Source organism: Anolis sagrei, chromosome 4 (assembly GCF_037176765.1).
Source record: "Anolis sagrei isolate rAnoSag1 chromosome 4, rAnoSag1.mat, whole genome shotgun sequence".
Taxonomy (NCBI): domain Eukaryota; kingdom Metazoa; phylum Chordata; class Lepidosauria; order Squamata; family Dactyloidae; genus Anolis; species Anolis sagrei.
In genome coordinates, this window is record NC_090024.1 from 102,080,772 (window position 1) to 102,098,303 (window position 17,532).

The 17,532-nt window shown below is 39.1% G+C and overlaps 1 protein-coding gene across 1 annotated transcript in view; it reads left to right on the forward strand.

Moving 5' to 3' along the window:
• DNAH5 (dynein axonemal heavy chain 5) overlaps positions 1–17,532 on the forward strand; it is a 209,979-nt gene that overhangs the window by 54,984 nt on the left and 137,463 nt on the right. Inside the window, exons 15-25 of the mRNA XM_067467539.1 lie at positions 323–529; positions 2,178–2,349; positions 4,699–4,844; positions 6,044–6,188; positions 6,614–6,856; positions 8,039–8,229; positions 8,327–8,423; positions 11,357–11,493; positions 13,717–13,918; positions 14,814–15,049; positions 16,968–17,186. Of these exons, the coding sequence (XP_067323640.1) occupies positions 323–529; positions 2,178–2,349; positions 4,699–4,844; positions 6,044–6,188; positions 6,614–6,856; positions 8,039–8,229; positions 8,327–8,423; positions 11,357–11,493; positions 13,717–13,918; positions 14,814–15,049; positions 16,968–17,186 (1,995 nt within the window). The remainder of the gene's footprint in view (positions 1–322; positions 530–2,177; positions 2,350–4,698; positions 4,845–6,043; positions 6,189–6,613; positions 6,857–8,038; positions 8,230–8,326; positions 8,424–11,356; positions 11,494–13,716; positions 13,919–14,813; positions 15,050–16,967; positions 17,187–17,532) is intronic.

A 17,532-nucleotide genomic window follows, 5' to 3' on the forward strand; every position in this document is an offset into this window, starting at 1 on the left:
AAACTTTCATCTTTGCTTTTAATGTACACAAAATTTATTTCATGTACAAAATTATTTAAAATATAATGTATAAAATTTCCTTTAGGCTATGTGTGTAATTATAAAACTGAATGAATTCAGATTTATATATGACTCCAAAATATCTCATTGTTTATATCCAATATTTTTTAAAAATACACCACACTTCTGATCCCAAGCATTTCAGATAATGAATAGTCAACTTGCATCTGCTTCCATCTCTGTTTAACAATGGTTTGGAAAAAAAGCCAATCCAAACAAATTTTGCTTTGCCTGATATCTTATGTGCATTTCTTGTGTACAGGTGCAGCTATGTAAAGCAGGACTTCAGGCATCATTGCTAGTGAAAGCTCCAGAGACTGGAGAAATCTTTGTGAATTTTGATCCAGAGATTCTCACTTTAATAAGAGAAACTCAGTGCATGGCTCGCATGGGGCTAGAAATACCACCATTTGCCATTGCTCTTCAGCAAAAAAGTGACTCTTATAAAAAGGATGTGAATAAACTGCAGGTATTTTTGCATTGCTTAAAATATAACTGTTGGGGTTTCAAGAGATTCCAGCATTTTGAATGCAATTTTATTAGCAATTCCTAAAAAAATGTGAAGGATAAGTTTCCATCTTGCTTGTTTAAAAACTATTATCTCCAGGCAGAAAAGTCTTTATGCACAACCATTTTGGCTTGCTTCAGAATATTATTATGGAAAGCAGCATCACAACCCCCCCCCCCAACTCTTAAGGAATCTCGAGTACTTTTAACTTGATCAGATGGTTTCCTTTCTTATTTCAATAGCTGTATAGTATTTGCTGTTGAATGTATTTATATAGTGTTAAATTTGCACAGAATCCTCCTTTTCACTTAGGCTGGTACAATGCTCTGTCCTGCCAGTGAATATACTTTTGGGTGTAGAGTGGTAGCACAGGGTTGGAAGATATGGCCATTTCAGTTACGAGGCAACAGGCATGTAGCCGAGGGGGGGGGGGGGCTTTGGGGGCTTCAGCCCCCCCCCCCCAAATTCTCATGGTGGTCTGCGAAAAGGCTTTACTGGTACATTATTTAAACTGTTATGTTTATTCATATCATGATCTGATCACCATGCTCAATATATCTCATATGCATGGGGGTATTGGGATTATACAAAAGGTTTGCTAGGGTAGACCCTCTTTCACTCAGACTTAGCCCCCCCCCCCGAATCAAAATCCTGGCTACGGGCCTGCCAGACAAGCTGTCCTGACAGTTCATAAGCAGCATAGAGGCCATCAGAGTTTGGGATCCCAGATTTTAGGGTTTGACTCCTCTTACATAGTTCTCAGGGCAAGTAAGAAAAATTTCATGGTGAGAGAATTGCCTTGAAAAATGAGGATGTATATTTCTCTTTTTGTTGAGTGGCATAATAAAATACAATTGCTTAAGGATCATGCTTAATGACATCATCAGAGCAGTTTTGTGTTTTGAGATCATTTTGTGTTTTGAGATCATTTTTAATGTCACACTTTCCTGTGTTGGGTTGGGCCTGTGTTGGGCCTGTGGTCATTTCTGGAATTGCACTGCCTCTTGATCTGCTACTTAGGCTGCCATAGTTATGGTAGGAAACAGTATTGCTGCCTTTGATTTAACTCTTTTATCTAGTAAAATCTGGGGATTTTAACTCTTTTGTCTAGTAAAATCTGGGGAGATATAAAGTGGAGTGGTGAGATAAAGTAATGTTAGTTGTTACATCATCCACCTTGAAAAAGTGAATTATGTTACAGGTAACACTCCAGTGATCCTGGCTGTTAAAGCCTTCTACAGTACATTCACAAGTAGTTCAACTGCAATTCCAGTGTTGTTGTTTATTTGTTCAGTCACTTCCAACTCTTTGTGACCTCATGGACCAGCCCACGCCAGAGCTCCCTGTCAGCTGTCAGCATCCCATCTCCATCAAGCTCAAGCCAGTCACTTCAATAACTCTCACCAAAGGCTATGGCCACTTAACATGGACTTAAGAAGGCTGATTTTGCTGCCTGGGAATGCAACAGCAACATGGTTGCCAAATCTAGCCAGGTTGCAATATGTAGGTTATTGAAATAAGCTTTGAAGTCAATAGAGGACGGCTCAGAATGTATAGTGAACAATGGATTCCACCGTATGCTTATATTCCTCATTGGTTCTCATTTCAGATGATGCTGGCAGAATATAAGAGAGTTAAATCCAAAATCCAAGCTCCCCTTCATGTGCTAATGGCCCCTCATGTGGCTAAAGTGGATGAGGCTATGCAGCCTGGAATGACCACCTTGACCTGGACATCCCTAAATATTGAGATGTACTTGCAGAATATATTGAACAAACTTGGTATGTTTATCAACAGGATAATGTCTGATACTTCCCCAAGAGAGCTACAAGCATACACATGCAAAGTCACATGCATGTTGAGACTTTGTGTATGACTGTTCAGTTCAGACAGATCCAATATTTCTAATATTGGCTGTGCCTTTGCTGCCCATCCTGAGGAATAAAGAGATCCAACACCAAAGATGGGATAAAATCAGGGCAACTTTATTAGCTGTTACCTATTTACTGATTTTTTTGTGACAACCAAATCAAAATGGGGGGAGTAACTTGGTATGGGAGTGGCTGGAGCCATCAGTCTCCCCAGATCAGATCCCCCTGCCTCTGCTGGGCAAAAACACAATAGCCCCTTAGAGGAATCCCAGAAAGTCAGGGTTGCTCCCAAGCCAGTTTGAATTGAAAGGCTAGTAAGAGGGTGGGAGGCCCAGACCACCAAGCCTCCAGAGATGGAAGATACCCATAAACCAGGCCCAAGGACAGATTTTTCTCCATCCTCACATATCATATGATATCCAGGGGCAGTTCCAAATTCCCATTCTCCACAAATGCTCCAGAAGGCGTATCACCAGTTTGTATGGAGCCCCCGGTGGCGCAGTGGGTTAAAACCCTGTGCCGGCAGGACTGAAGACCAACAGGTCGCAGGTTCGAATCCGGGGAAAGGCGGATGAGCTCCCTCTATCAGCTCCAGCTCCTCATGTGGGGACATGAGAGAAGCCTCCCACAAGGATGATAAAAACATCAAATCATCCAGGCGTCCCCTGGGCAACGTCCTTGCAAACGGCCAATTCTCTCACACCAGGAGTTACTCCTGACACGACCAAAAAAACCCAAAACAGTTTGTATTTTCCCCCAGCACTTGTCATGGAGGCCTATTAAAGACACCACCCTTAGCCAATTGTCCAATTCTTCATGACAGTGTAGGTTAAAGGGGGGGGGGGGTTCTACTTAGTCCATAGCAACCAATGTTATAACACTGTGTAAGAAGGTGTGGTGATGTGTTGAAGAAATCCAAGAGGAAAGGTGGAGGGTGAATTGCATTTTACGAGCAGGCTAGGCCCTGCCTCTTTTTCATTTCCTGGCGAATTATTACAGCAGGTCTCCATCCTGAAGCCAAATGATCTCCCAATCTCCGTTGCTCTATGGTGTGGGAAATCCTGATATTGCAGAACTAATGCAGTTTGTCATAACATTAATTGACCTCACTACCTCTGAGGATGCTTGCCATAGATGCAGGTGAAACATCAGGAGAAATGCCTCTAGAACATGGCCATATAGCCCAAAAAAACCTACAACAATCCAGTGATTCCGGCCATGAAAGCCTTCGACAATTAATTGACACTGCTCAATGGTATGGAATGCTAGGAATAGTGCTTTGGTGAGGCACCAATAGTCTTTGTCAGAAAAGACAAAAAACCTTGTAAAATTACATCTCCTATGATTCCATAGTATTGAGCCATTGTAGTTAAAGTGGTGTCAAACTTCATTGATTTTACAGTGTAGATGCACCCTTTGATAAAATGCCTTAAATGATAGCAGGAAGACAGTCAGCTAAACTAATCCTCAGCTAAGACAATTGCTAAGTTCACATTTTGTTTCTAGTTAATATGTTCCGCTTCTCTTTGCTGATGTGCAAATGCCATTTGGATGAGATTCTTATGGCTATACATGAAGTGCATGGCCCTAGTTGCTGACCAAACCATAACAAAATCAATCTTGAACTCACATGGGACTGTTTTGGATGTGTTAAAGTTTGTCCATACGACTTTTGGAAGATCCGACTAATTATTTGGAAAACATGAATATTATTTTTGTTACACCATTGTAAATAGTCCAATTGCATTTGTTTCCTATGCTCGTGTGTATTTACATTGGTTAACACTTGCTGCCATTTTCACCTTAGTGTGGGCTCCAGACATTTCTTTTTCTGTTGTAAGGAAAAATAAGTCTTGTGAAGACATACATATTTTTTTTAAAAAAATTCTGTTGTAGGTCATACTTTCCTAATACTGCTATACTATTGTTTAGTAGCAGCTAAGGTTCCAAAAGGTGTGTCAGCTACCAAACTTCCTCAGCCCTTTGAGGGCTGTATCAAAATATCTTGCACAGTTTTGGTTTACCTTTGAGTTTCTTATAAAGAACAATTGCACTTGATATTTTTCTGCTGACCTCTTAGATGTTTTCGAGCTGAAAAGCAATCTGATTGTTATGTAAGAAGGATGTTATTTAATGATGGTTGTAAAAGTTTCCATATTCTCTTAACATATTAACAAGTTCTTGCTCAAAAGAAGAAAAGGTCATTTCTGAAAGTCACAGATTTGTGAACTATATTCGCTTTCCTCTTTGTCTTTCAAGCTGACCTTGAGCTGCTGCTAGATCGAATAAATGACTTGATAGAATTTCGTATTAATGCTGTTCTTCAAGAAATGAGCACAGTGCCCCTCTGCAACCTTCCAGAAGATGATCCACTGACCTGTGAGCAATTTCTTCACATGACCAAGGTATTATTATATAGGTCTAGTTTCTAGGGGAGATGAAGGATAATTGTCTTAGCTATGTTTTTCTGCTTTCATACTAATAGAAGCAATGTGACTGCTTCCATAAATGCATGCTCTTCCTAATGAAACAATAGACCAGTGGTTCTCAACCTGGGGTCCCCAGATGTTTTTGGCCTTCAATTCCTAGAAATCCTAATAGCTGGTAAACTGGCTAGGATTTCTGGGAGTTGTAGGCCAAAAACATCTGGGGACCCCAGGTTGAGAACCACTGCAATAGACGGATAACTGCTCGGAAATACTACCCTAAAGTGCTGATTTATGTTGATACTGGAATGGCTATACTAAGAATAGACATGAGTTTATGTACTACTATTTTATGATGACGATGACAATGATATTGATAAATAAAAGTCAGTGTGCAGTGTTTTAGAAGGATCATGTTCTCCTAGGTGTTAATTCTTTCAAGGTCTGTTGTAGACCAGAATAGAAAGATGTCTATACAAAATATTCTTATTAAGGTTGTTGTAGGTTTTTTGGGCTGTATGGCCATGCTCTAGAACATGGCCACACAGCCCAAAAACCCTACAACAACCCAGTGACTCCAGCAATGAAAGCCTTTGACAATACATATTCTTATTAAAATATAATATGCTGGCCATATAAAATGATGTGATGAATAAAAAATGCCTTCCATGTAAAGTAATATAATGAAGTTAAGTACCCATGCCTGTATCTTTCCCTAAAGAGAATGTTATGTAGATGCATCTGTGAATACTTATCAGAAATCACCTGAAATAGTACCAACAAGCCTGATAATTTCTCATAAACATATGCTGAAATTCCAATACTTAAGAATGCTTAAGTGGAGTGTTGGTGGTGATTTTGGCTATCTGGTTTAACCATCATCACAAATTGCATACTAAGGTGTCCAGAGATGGAGATAACCCCCAGAAAGAATCTGAAATTAGCTGCAGTTGAAAGAGGAAATTATTCATTTCCTCTTCTCCCTCCATTCATAAAAAATTCAGCTATTCCATTAGAGCCTTCCATTATAGAAGAGCAATGATGAAACAAAATCCACGGCTCTCAAAGTTGAGTCTGATCTTTTCCTCTGTATATGCACCACATGATATAATTTGAGCCATTGGCATTGCTAAACTAGACTTAAATCAGACTACTATCGATACTCCATTTATTTTCAGGAACTCTGTACTAAGGGTGCATATACGTTGCATCTGAAAAGCTCATTAGTAGAAGAAGCAACCAATGAGCTTATCAACATGTTATTGGATATGGATGCACAAAACAAAAGTGATACTGAAAGCAGAACTGAGGAAATTGATGAAGGTAAGTAGTATTCCAAGCGGGATGTGACTAAGGCATGGATTACCATGGCTAGATCTGGCATCTCAAGATATGGGCGCAGCTGTCACACGTGTTGATTTTGGAATTGCGACACTTATAGAACTCATTACATAGTACATAGTAAGTATCTCCATTTTGATTAGGATTAAGTGGCTGTTTCTACTTCATTTAGGATTAATCTTCATGTTTTAGGAGATCTCTAAATGTTTCCTTGACATCAGTCAAATTCTCTTTGGGACTTGCTTATTAGCAACAGAGAATAGGATACAATGGCACAAATCCTGATCTCTGACAACCATGAAGCCATATAGCTACATGCACAAGGCACAATATCTCTACATCAGATACTAAGATTTTTCTTAGAATGTGAGCAGAACTCTAATTCAATTACTTGTTATTCCCAGCAGCAGAAGATGATGGCCCACCAGATATGTTAGCTTCATCACACACCCCTAGCCAACTTTCAACAGCATTATCTACTCCTTTAACTAAGAAAAAGAAGAAAGAAATGGAAATGCTAGAAGAAGAAGCCCAAGAACTGCTATCTCATTTCAGCCATCGTAATGTGGATGCTCTTTTGAAGGTTACTCGCAATACCCTGGAGACCATACGCAAGCGCATTCAAGCTTCTTCTATTATCAGCTTCTTAGGTAGCCACTGCTTTCCTTCTGCAACTGGACACATTTTTAAAATAGTTTAAATGTTCCCTAGTTTACCAAGCTATGTTTGATAGAGCTGGCTCGTTGTGGCAATGGTAGATGATAATGAAACATACAGAATATTTGTCTCCTGTAGAAAATTTAAGATGGGGTATTGTTTGATCTCAGTTTACTGAAATGCATTGGGAATATACCTGTAACCTAGAAATGTATCTACAATATCACTTATGTCATACAAGATAGGACTACCAGAGCTAATTGGTTTCTCCTTAGCCACCTATATTATAAGATGTTTGTCATTATGAAGTCATGTGTAAATGTAGCATGTATCAAGGAAGAAGTGGACAAGTAATACTGCTGATGATACCATTCTCTACTATACAAAGATAGGACTGCATTTCACAGTTACATCTTATATTCAAAACAGGCCCTAGTCATCAAACTAAGCACTTTAGATTTCTACATTCATGTATCCATTTTTCCTTGACATATTGGTGCAATTCATTCTTGTGTTAATGGATGAGAAAGGTGAGGTGCATTTTTCCTGTTTAATTGAAGTTTTGGAAGTGCAAACAGATTCAAATAGAAATGAAAAAAAAACCCCTCTTTTTCTTTTGAACAACAGTGAATTCTGTTATTAAGACTTGCAATGAAATAATCCTTCACTGATAAGTGTTACTTCTGCATTGACAGAATGGTGCTCTTTGAAAAGAAATGACTGGGTTCAACGTGATCTCACAGCTTGTGTTATTGTGGTATGGAGAACTCAATGCAGATATTGGAAATTTAATGTATGCCATTCCTTTGAGTTTTTAATGAAGACAAATACAATTTCCGCAGACCAAATGCCAAGCCATTATTCTTATTCTCCAATTTTCATGTTTGCTTGGCAAGCATGGACCAGACTCTGGATATGATGGCATCCACCCAGCATCTTTTTTGCACTTGCTATGTTAAGTTTGAACAGGGAGGCTTCATTTCACTTGAACAGTACAAGCCAAATGAGAAGAGTGGGCATCTCGTACTTTCTTAGCAGCAGATACCACTATTTCTCCCCAAATATATCCTGTTCTAATATAAAATGAGCCACTAGGGTTGGTTAGAAGACATGGGTCATACTTGCTTCACCAGTCAAGAAGCATAATAAGTACTTTGTTTTGTATTTCCACCTAGATAATGAGAATGCTCTTAAGCAGAAGCCAATTGTTCAGCCTATATTTCAGGCAAATGTTATTCTTTCCATCCCAAATTTTGCTATAATGCCGTCTCTTGAGGAAGTCCAGCAAACACTCAGCAGAGCTGTAGACACTATTGTAAGTGTTATGAAAGGAGTTGGCCAATGGAGTAAGGAGAGACTGTCCAAGGTATGTGGTCATGTGCATCTGAGTGCTTTGAGGATATGGTCCTTTATATCCAGTTTGCCGCCACCACCAAATCTTTTTCTTCTTCGTTTTCCCACAGAAAGGCATGCTAGAAAGAAAAATGGCTGCTTTACAAAATGATGGTGATGGTGATTCTGAGAATGAAATGCAACAAACTGAAGTTGAAAACATCCTTGGTAATACTTTTACTCTTGCGTGTGTATGCATGAATCTCCCCTTGGTTAGGATTTGTTAGCAAGTGCATCAAAATGTTGCCATGATCTATTATTCTAAATAGATCAAATGGGATCATTTCTCATCCCATTTGTTGTTCATTCGTTCAGTTGTCTCCGACTCTTCGTGGCCTCATGGACCAGTCCACGCCAGAGCTCCCTGTCGGCTGTCACCACCCCCAGCTCCTTCAAGGTCAGTCCAGTCACTTCAAGGATGCCATCCATCCATCTTGCCCTTGGTCGGCCCCTCTTCCTTTTACCTTCCACTTTCCCCAGCATAATTGTCTTCTCTAGGCTTTGCTGTCTCCTCATGATGTGGCCAAAGTACTTCAACTTTGTCTCTAGTATCCTTCCCTCCAATGAGCAGTCGGGCTTTATTTCCTGGAGGATGGACTGGTTGGATCTTCTCGCAGTCCAAGGCACTCTCAGAACTTTCCTCCAACACTTTCCTCAAAAGCATCTATCTTCCTTCGCTCAGCCTTCCCTACGGTCCAGCTCTCACATCCGTAGGTTACTACAGGGAATACCATGGCTTTGACTAGGCAGATCTTTGTTGCCAGTGTGATGTCTCTACTCTCATCCCATTAGTGGTCTAATATATAAGGCCCAGAAGCAAAACAGATTTGTGAACCGAGCCAGAGTGCAAAGTAAAAACATGGAAGAGATTTGCAGTCAAGGCATATGCAAGATGAGAGAAGTTACAATTCACAGTGTTCTTTCCATGGACAGAACTGATGTTTAAAGGTTTTGTTAGCACTTTTCAGCCCTGGAATCTTACAGCATACCAACACAGACTATATAAAATACTTTGCAAGATGCATACTATCTGGGATAGAGCCAGTTTATACTGTAAACATATAAAATGCCTAAGTCTTGCCTGCTTTGGAATTCCAATTATGTAAGTCAGAACACTTTTGGCCCTCCTGGTGTTTTTTGAAATCAGTTTCCAGAAACCTCAGACAGATAGGCCAATGGGAATTGATTACTATTTCTGTTCTCAAAAAACAAAACAAAATAACCCTATAAAGGACCAATAATTGCCCCAAACCTGACTTTACAGCTTTTTTGAAATTCTAAAATATGGCAAAGGAAGACTCAAACATATTTCCTGCTTAATGTGTAATGTATAGACCCTTTTCCACAAAGGCCAGAACAGTCTGTAGTAGATCATGATGAATCTCCTTTCAAATATTAATTATTTTAAAAGATGTCTATTTATGATAGTTTACATCAGTGGTTCTCAACCTGTGTGTCCCCAGATGTTTTGTCCTTTAACTTCCAGAAATCCCAGTCAGTTTACCAGCTGTTAAGATTTCTGGGAGTTGAAGGACAAAACATCTGGGGACCCATAGGTTGAGAACCACTGGTTTACATGATCTTGGATAAGTTTTATTTAAAAAAAATAAGAAAATTGTAAATATTCTCAGTATTTTGGGGAAACAGCGTCTTGAAGCTGGTGGGCTATTTCTTTGCTAATTTTGTCTTGAGGAAAAGCATAATTTTAACTAGTCTTACTGATTTAAAAAACTTGGAAACCTGCATTATTTGAAGACTATTGGCATTTCAGGACTTATTCTGGACAAAACCCACATGCAGGTTTTTTTTAAAAAAAATCTATGCAGTACAGCACATTTTCTACATTCTGTAGCATTGAATTATTATTTTCTGTGCAGTAAATGTTGCTTTCTGTGTTCAGAGTAGTTTCTGGCATTTAAGAAACATGTTTTAAAACATTTTCCAAATAGTTCAGAAGTATCTAACAAAGGATGGCTTTGTATGTTAAAACATGTAGTGAAAGCACATGAGGTAGTGTGTTAAATGTCATGTACACCAAGATATTTTTTTCATGTCTTGATGTATAACTTCAGCATCCCTTATCCAAAATGCTTGGACAACAAGTGTTTTGTATTTTTTTTTGGCATGTCCATAATCTGATATCTTGGAAATTGGATGCAAGTCTAAATACAAAATGTGTACACAAAAGTTAAAGGTAATTTTATACTCACATTTTAAAATAATTTTATGCTTGAAACAAAGTTTGTTTACATTAAACCACCGGAAACCAAATGTATCAATATCTCAGCTATCTATATTTCAGATATTTTGGATTTGGGAATTACTGATAAGATGTAAATTATAAAGCTAGTTAAAGTCTGCTGTGAGGTATAACAAACTATCGTAAGCAGATATAGCATTCTAACAGAAACTTGAAAAAGACACTGTCAGGCAGGCCTGTAGCCAGGATTTTGATTTGGGGGGTGCTGAGTTTGATTCGGAGGGGGGGGGGGCTGAGGATCTACCCTAGCAAATCTTTTGTATCATTTTCCCAATAGCCCCATGCATATGGGATATATTGAGCACAGTGATCAGATCATGATATTAATAAACATAACAGTTTAAATAATGTACTAGTAAGGCCTTCTCGCGGACCACTTTGAGTATTGGGGGGGGGGGGCTGAAGCCCCTCAAGCCCCCCCCCTCCCCGGCTACATGCCTGCTGTCAGGAAAACCCTAGATCTAGCCTGGAGGCATTGATGTCAATAGGTTGCACAAATGGGACCATACTTCAGTAGTACAGAAAATGCTTTGAATGTTGAAAATCATAAGTCCTATCCTAGGCATCTGTAGCTGGAAAAACTCTTTCTGACAACTCAGAGGGACTGCAGGCAGCCAAAGCTAACAATATTGGCCTGCACAGATGATAAGGTACTTTCTTATGCTCTTATCTAACTCTTAGCATAAAATTTTAGGACATTTTTGAGTTTTTCATGTGAACTCTTCAGAACACATTTTTTAACCAAAATATTTTAATGCAACTCTACTTCTTTGTACCTCTGTAGCCAATGTTATAAATGTATAATGTATTATTTGTGATTCTCTCTCTTTTGCATTTTTAGATACTGCTTCAGATTCGGCTTCTTTGAACTTGCCTTCTACTATCCAAACCAAGAACTATTACAAAATCATTTCTGAGAATAAAGAAATAATTAAGCTGATGTCTGTTCTTAGTACAGCTATTACTTCCACCAAAAGGGTAAGCAAAGTGTGAAGAGACTTTTCCTTAAAATGAGAATGCTGGATTTCAGGAATTCGGTAGATCTAGGAGAAAGAGTAGTACAAGAAGGGAGTGCAAGATCACAGGGCAGAGGTTAGAAAGGGCAAACCAGGAAGAAGGAGGAAGGAAGAGGCTGCAGGAATTAGCAGAGCCTGAGGTCAGTAATGCACCATTGTAAAAAAGGGACATATCACTGTTGCAAAGTTAACTTGAGTTTGTTGGCAGTATTATATTAGCCTTTTTTTTGTATTATAGTCTCCACAGTTTCAGCCAGAATGCCCAGGGGCCAAATAGTTTATCCACTGTCCCTCAAACAAGATGGGTGTTTTATTTCTCTTGTTTTTATTACTTTCTTGTATAAAGAAAATAAAAAGCCCAATGCAACATCCTTCACTTCAGATGTACACAAGGGCATCTTCTGAAGGATGTTTCAGACTGGGTATAAAAGAAACATTTTGGGCTCTGTTGGTTCCACTGAATGAAGTCTACATTATAATTCAAAATATTATGGTGTCAGATTCCATTGTATGTTTTGCATACATCCTTTGGAATGCATAGGGGTCAAAATGTGGAATTGCTGGAAGAACTTCCTTAAGGGATGCTGCTTTATAGTCTTCCACAGAACAGGCTCATTTGATTTCTTGTGGAAATTGCTTTTGGTAAACTTTCAATCTGTGCTGCTTGCACAAGAATAGTAACTTGGCCATCTTAGTGCTTTTCAAACTTCACTTCCTCAGTGAGGGTTTCCACCTCACCTATTAATGATGATTCAATAATAATAATAATAATAATAATAATAATAATAATCTATTTATATTTTGCTCTATCTCCCCAAAGGGACTCAGGCCGGATTCCAAACATAAAAGGCAAACATTCAACGCCCAAATACAAAAACAATACATCCATACTAACAAAATTTATCCAACCCAACATATAAATACGAATTATAACTTAACAAGCTAAAATTAAATAAAAAGCACAGCCTGTTATAACAGACATAAGACAAAACATCAAACATCAAATGGAAACAATAATTTCCCACTTTCTTTGGGGCAAATCGATCATTGCTCAAGATATTTATTGAGCTGGTGGGGTGAGCAGGGCACGGAAACAGATGGCAACTATTAATCAGAAGTATAATGGCAGTATTACCAACGACTATTCCTCCCCCTCATAAGCCAGTGAGCAAAGGTATGCCTTCAGCTGTTTTTTGAAAGTAGGAAGGGGGGCATCTTTAACTCCTTAGGAAGGGAGTTCCAGAGGTGGGGGGCAGCCACGGAGAAGGCCCTTTCTCTCATTCCCATCAGCCGTGCTTGGGATGGGGGTAGATCTGAGAAGAGGAACTCCTCCAATGACTGCAGTGTCCGAGTTGGTCTGTAGAGGGAGATGTGGTTTGTCAAATAGTCTGGACCTAAGCTGTTTAGAACTTTAAAGGTAAGAACTAGCACTTTGTGTTTAGCTCGGAAGCAGACTGGCACCCAGTGGAGCTGCTGCAACATGGGAGTGGTTCTTTCCCTGAATGACGCTGCAGTTAGTAGCCTGGCTGCTAATCTCTGGACCATTTGAACCTTCCGAACTATCTTCAAAGACAGCCCTACCTAGAGAGGTTTGCAGTAGTCCAAACCGGATGTGACTAAGGCTTGGACTACCATGGCCAAGTCAGGCGTCTCAAGGTATGGGCGCAGCTGGTGCACAAGTGTTAAGTGTGCGAAGGCACTCCTGGCCACCGCTGACACCTGGGGTTCCAGGGTCAGTGATGAGTCCAGGATCACTCCCAGACCGTAGATCTCTGTCTTCAGGGGGAGTGCAACCCCATCCAACACAGGCTGTAATCCCACACCCTGATTGACCAGGAGTACCTCTGTCTTGTCTGGATTTAGTTTCAGCTTGTTGGTCCATTACTGATGACAGGCACTGGTTCAGGACCAGAACAGCATCCTTGGCATTAGGCGGAAAGGAGTACTAGAGTTGGGTGTCATGTGCATAAATTTGGCACGAACTCCAAAACTCTGGATGATCTCTTCCAGCGGTTTCATAGACAATAATATTTTTACATCTAAAGTTTATGCATTGCTTTATCCTGCCTTCATTGTGGGTGATATTAATTCTTCTATGGCATTCTTCCTTAATATGAGGCAAAACATTGCAATGGAATTGGCTACATACAGTTATTTTTCTTGTCTCTCTTGTAAATGTTTCTAGGAAGTCCTTGCAGCCTTGGAGCGTTTCAAATGTTACCATCACATCTGGCAACAGGAGAAAGAGGAGACAATTGGAGATTTTGTTAAAGGAAGCCCGTTGCTCTCTGAATTTGAATCCCAAATCCTTTATTACAGAGACTTAGAGCTAGAAATTAACTCGGAGCCTGAATACATCTGTGTGGGAACTGTTGCTATATACACTGGTACTGTAATTTAATGTTTGGTTGTCAGCAAGTTGTCTTTAGCTGTTCGTAGTCTAATAATGCTAATAACTCTATATGCATCTTTCTGGGAGCAAGATGTGATTTACTTCTGAGTAGGTGTGTTTGGTCCAAGGGAGGAGAATTGAACAGAAAAGAAGGCTTTCCTGAGCTTGGAGGCTCAGTGGTCACCGAAAGCAGAATTTACAATGAACAAGTGTGAAAAGGCAATATTTTAAATAATTTCTGTCAAATTGTGCAGACTTGGGCACTAGCTATCCTAGCTACTGAGTTAATTTGAATACTATCTGTTAAAATAACTTTCCTTCAATCTATTTCTAAAGTATGTCTCTTCTTCAGTTTTCACTTTCCAATTTAATTTCATTTGTTGTTAGATATGAGATGACAGAAAAAAAATATAGTTTGCCTTTGGTAGTTTTTACCATCCTGCAAACTCCACATAACTTGTCAGTCATCTTTAACTGCCCAGATATTATTGCTCAGATTTTTTATGTTAAGGTTGATCCTAACCTTGTTCTAAATCTCTCTCCTTTTCTCTACTTCTTGGTATATTATATGTTGTAATGTGTTACAAGGCCATGTTTTGCCACTTGTCTTTAATGTGTATTTTACAGAAATGTCTTGATGTGTATATTTTATGAAACTGCATTTTAATATGCGTGTTTGTAGAATTTTTATAGCATTTGTGTGCTTTTGATTGTACTGTGTCCCACCTCGAGCCGTGGCGAGAGGCGGGTAAGAATTACTACTACTACTACTATTATTATTATTATTATTATTAAATTCTTGAAGTGGGGAAGAAAGGGGAAAGGTTTTGGGAAGAAATGTGGCACTGTTTTTCTAAAAAGCAGTCATCAATTGAATGTATATTCCACAGAGGATCTAAAATTGGCCCTTACAACAGAAACAAAATCATGGATGGTTGCATTTGGTCGTCACTGTAACAAAACCTACAGGACAGAGATGGAGAACATCTTTACCTTTGTAGAGGAAATTAGCAAGAAACTGAACCGTCAGATTAAAGACTTGGATGATATAAGAATAGCTATGGCTGCCCTGAAAGAAATTCGGGAGCAGCAGATCCTCATTGACTTTCAAGTAGGACCAATTGAGGTAAGTGGAAAGGAAATCTATGTCCACATCTTCCACCTAAACTCTAGCTGAGTGTAATTTCCTCTTCTTAGTTCCCACCTAGGGTGTTATCATACTTTGTTCTGCTCTCCACTTTATAATTTAGTCTTTTATATCCTTCCTTTCTGTCCAAGTGGAAATTCAAGGCAGTTAACTGCAGCAAAACAACGATAATTTTTTCATATAAAACTGTTTGGATTCTGCTGGCTCAACTATCCTGCCTGTTAGTACTTGCTACCAGGCCTGTAGTGAGGGGGTGGTTTTAGGGGTTCAACCCCCCTCCGAAATGTTTCAGATTTTTTTAAAAAACCTGATTTACTCATGAATGTTAACTGGTTAACCAAATCCCCATGATGCTAAGTCTATGAGATGCAAAAAATTAAGAGTCCCTCCAGAACTGTAAGCACTATCTCAAGCAAATATTGACAATTTATTCACACTGTCATTACTTGCAGCAATAGCCGATGTAGTGAAGCAACCAAGTTGGGTGTGTGTGTGTTGAATGCTCTCATTAAGGAGGCCAGACTTGGTGGAGGTGGTTGACAGGGGTAGAGCTGCAGGCTATTGAAGGCTGCTCTGCCCCCTGCTGTGCTCTTTGCTTCAGCGTGAGCTAGGAGGCAGGTTTCAACCCCCCCCCAGCTGAAATTTTAAACCCTCCCCAAAATTTTCAACCCCCCCCCCCGAAATTGTCAACCCTCCCCGAAATTTTTTTCTGGCTACGACCCTGCTTGCTACAGTGTTGAGAAATTAAAAACAATGCCAAGAAAATACTGTCTCTTTTACCCAAGTCCAGGAAAGTAAAATTCTCAGGTTCAGCCTGCATCTTTGGAAGCTAATCTCTTCCCTGACTATCTTCAGCCCATAATGAAGTATCTATGTACGAATGCGGTGCTCAAAAGAAGGATTTGCATGTATGGGGAATTGGATCATGAACCATCTTTGACCTTCAATCTGAAATCTATGAGAATACTTATAATTGCCTGCCATCCCTTTATTGACCCTTTCCCAAGTTCCTGGTTTTACTCCTGATTGTATCTTTTTGAGTGGGCTTGCTTCGGAGAATCAAATCCTATTTTTTGTCCCATCAAATAAACCCATCAAGTCACTGGAACTTACATAAAATCTGATATACCCAGTTTCTAGTGTGATTATGATGATGATGACGGCAACAACAACAATAAGGACCTACCACAATTATTAGAATTCTGACTTTAGTATGAGTTTTGACATATTTATTTGCGGCATTTGTATACTGCCCTTCTCAACCCTGAAGGGGACTCAGGGCGGTTCACAGTGTTGGCAACAATTTAATGCCATTGATAAAATACAGTATAAAACATCAAAATTGACACATTACCCTCATTACTGGGGGTTATTTGTTCACTTACGGGTATATAAAAATGGATCCTGCTATCTCTTTCTTGTCTTAAGAAGCATTCTTCCTTTTTGATGGGATAACACCTTTGCTGATTGGAGAGCATATTCAGTTTACAGTTCTTATAGTGATTAGTTGAACACAATTCAACCATTTAGTCAGCTTTCTGTTGTTTTGTTACAGGGAAAATGGCCCAATTTTAATTGTGCTCCATTTTGGGGATGATATCATCACATTTTTTGTCAATCTACTTAGAAGTCTGCATATCCAGAGGTTATATCCCTGGGATCAGACAGATGATTCTAGAATGTAGGCAGGATCTGGTAGAAGAATATAAACAAATTTGTGTAAATGTTCACATTGTTGATTTTAGGTTACCTTTTGCACCAGACTAGCTACCTGGAATCTTTAGCAAGACCACCTGATGCTGTTTTGATTCTTAGCTTCCAATGAAAATTTTCATTATGTGCATCCTTTTGTGCTGGCTTTATGATGATCACAGATAATAACCTTTTTCCTTGGCAGGAGTCTTATGCAATGTTAAACAAGTATGAGTTACTGGTGGCGAAGGAAGAGATGGAAAAAGTAGACACACTGCGTTATACCTGGGAGAAACTGCTGGTTCGAGCAAATGAAGTGCAGAATGAATTAGTAGCATTACAGCCTAAATTTAGAGGAGAGCTGATAAGTACAGTGGAGATATTTGTTGAAGACTGTGATCAGTTTTACTTGGATTATGACACGGTACTGTAATACCATTTATTAGAAAATATGTATTTTTTATTTTTATATAAATCATTTTGGGGGAGGTGATATGGGGAGTTTGGAAGCTGCCTGAAAGCATTAGAACTTGTATATCAGAGGAAACTTGGTAGTTATAATATTCAGCGAACTGATAAACATCAAAACTTTGGTGAAATGATAAACATCAAAACTGGAGTTTAATTTTCTGAACATGATTATTTAACCTCCATGGGACTTCTGTAACCAGCTTGGGTTATATATTTAATAATTAAAGTATTTTTATCCAGTCTGATAACTGAGGATGTTAGGAAACCATACAATAAAATCAACTTTAACAGTTTAAAAC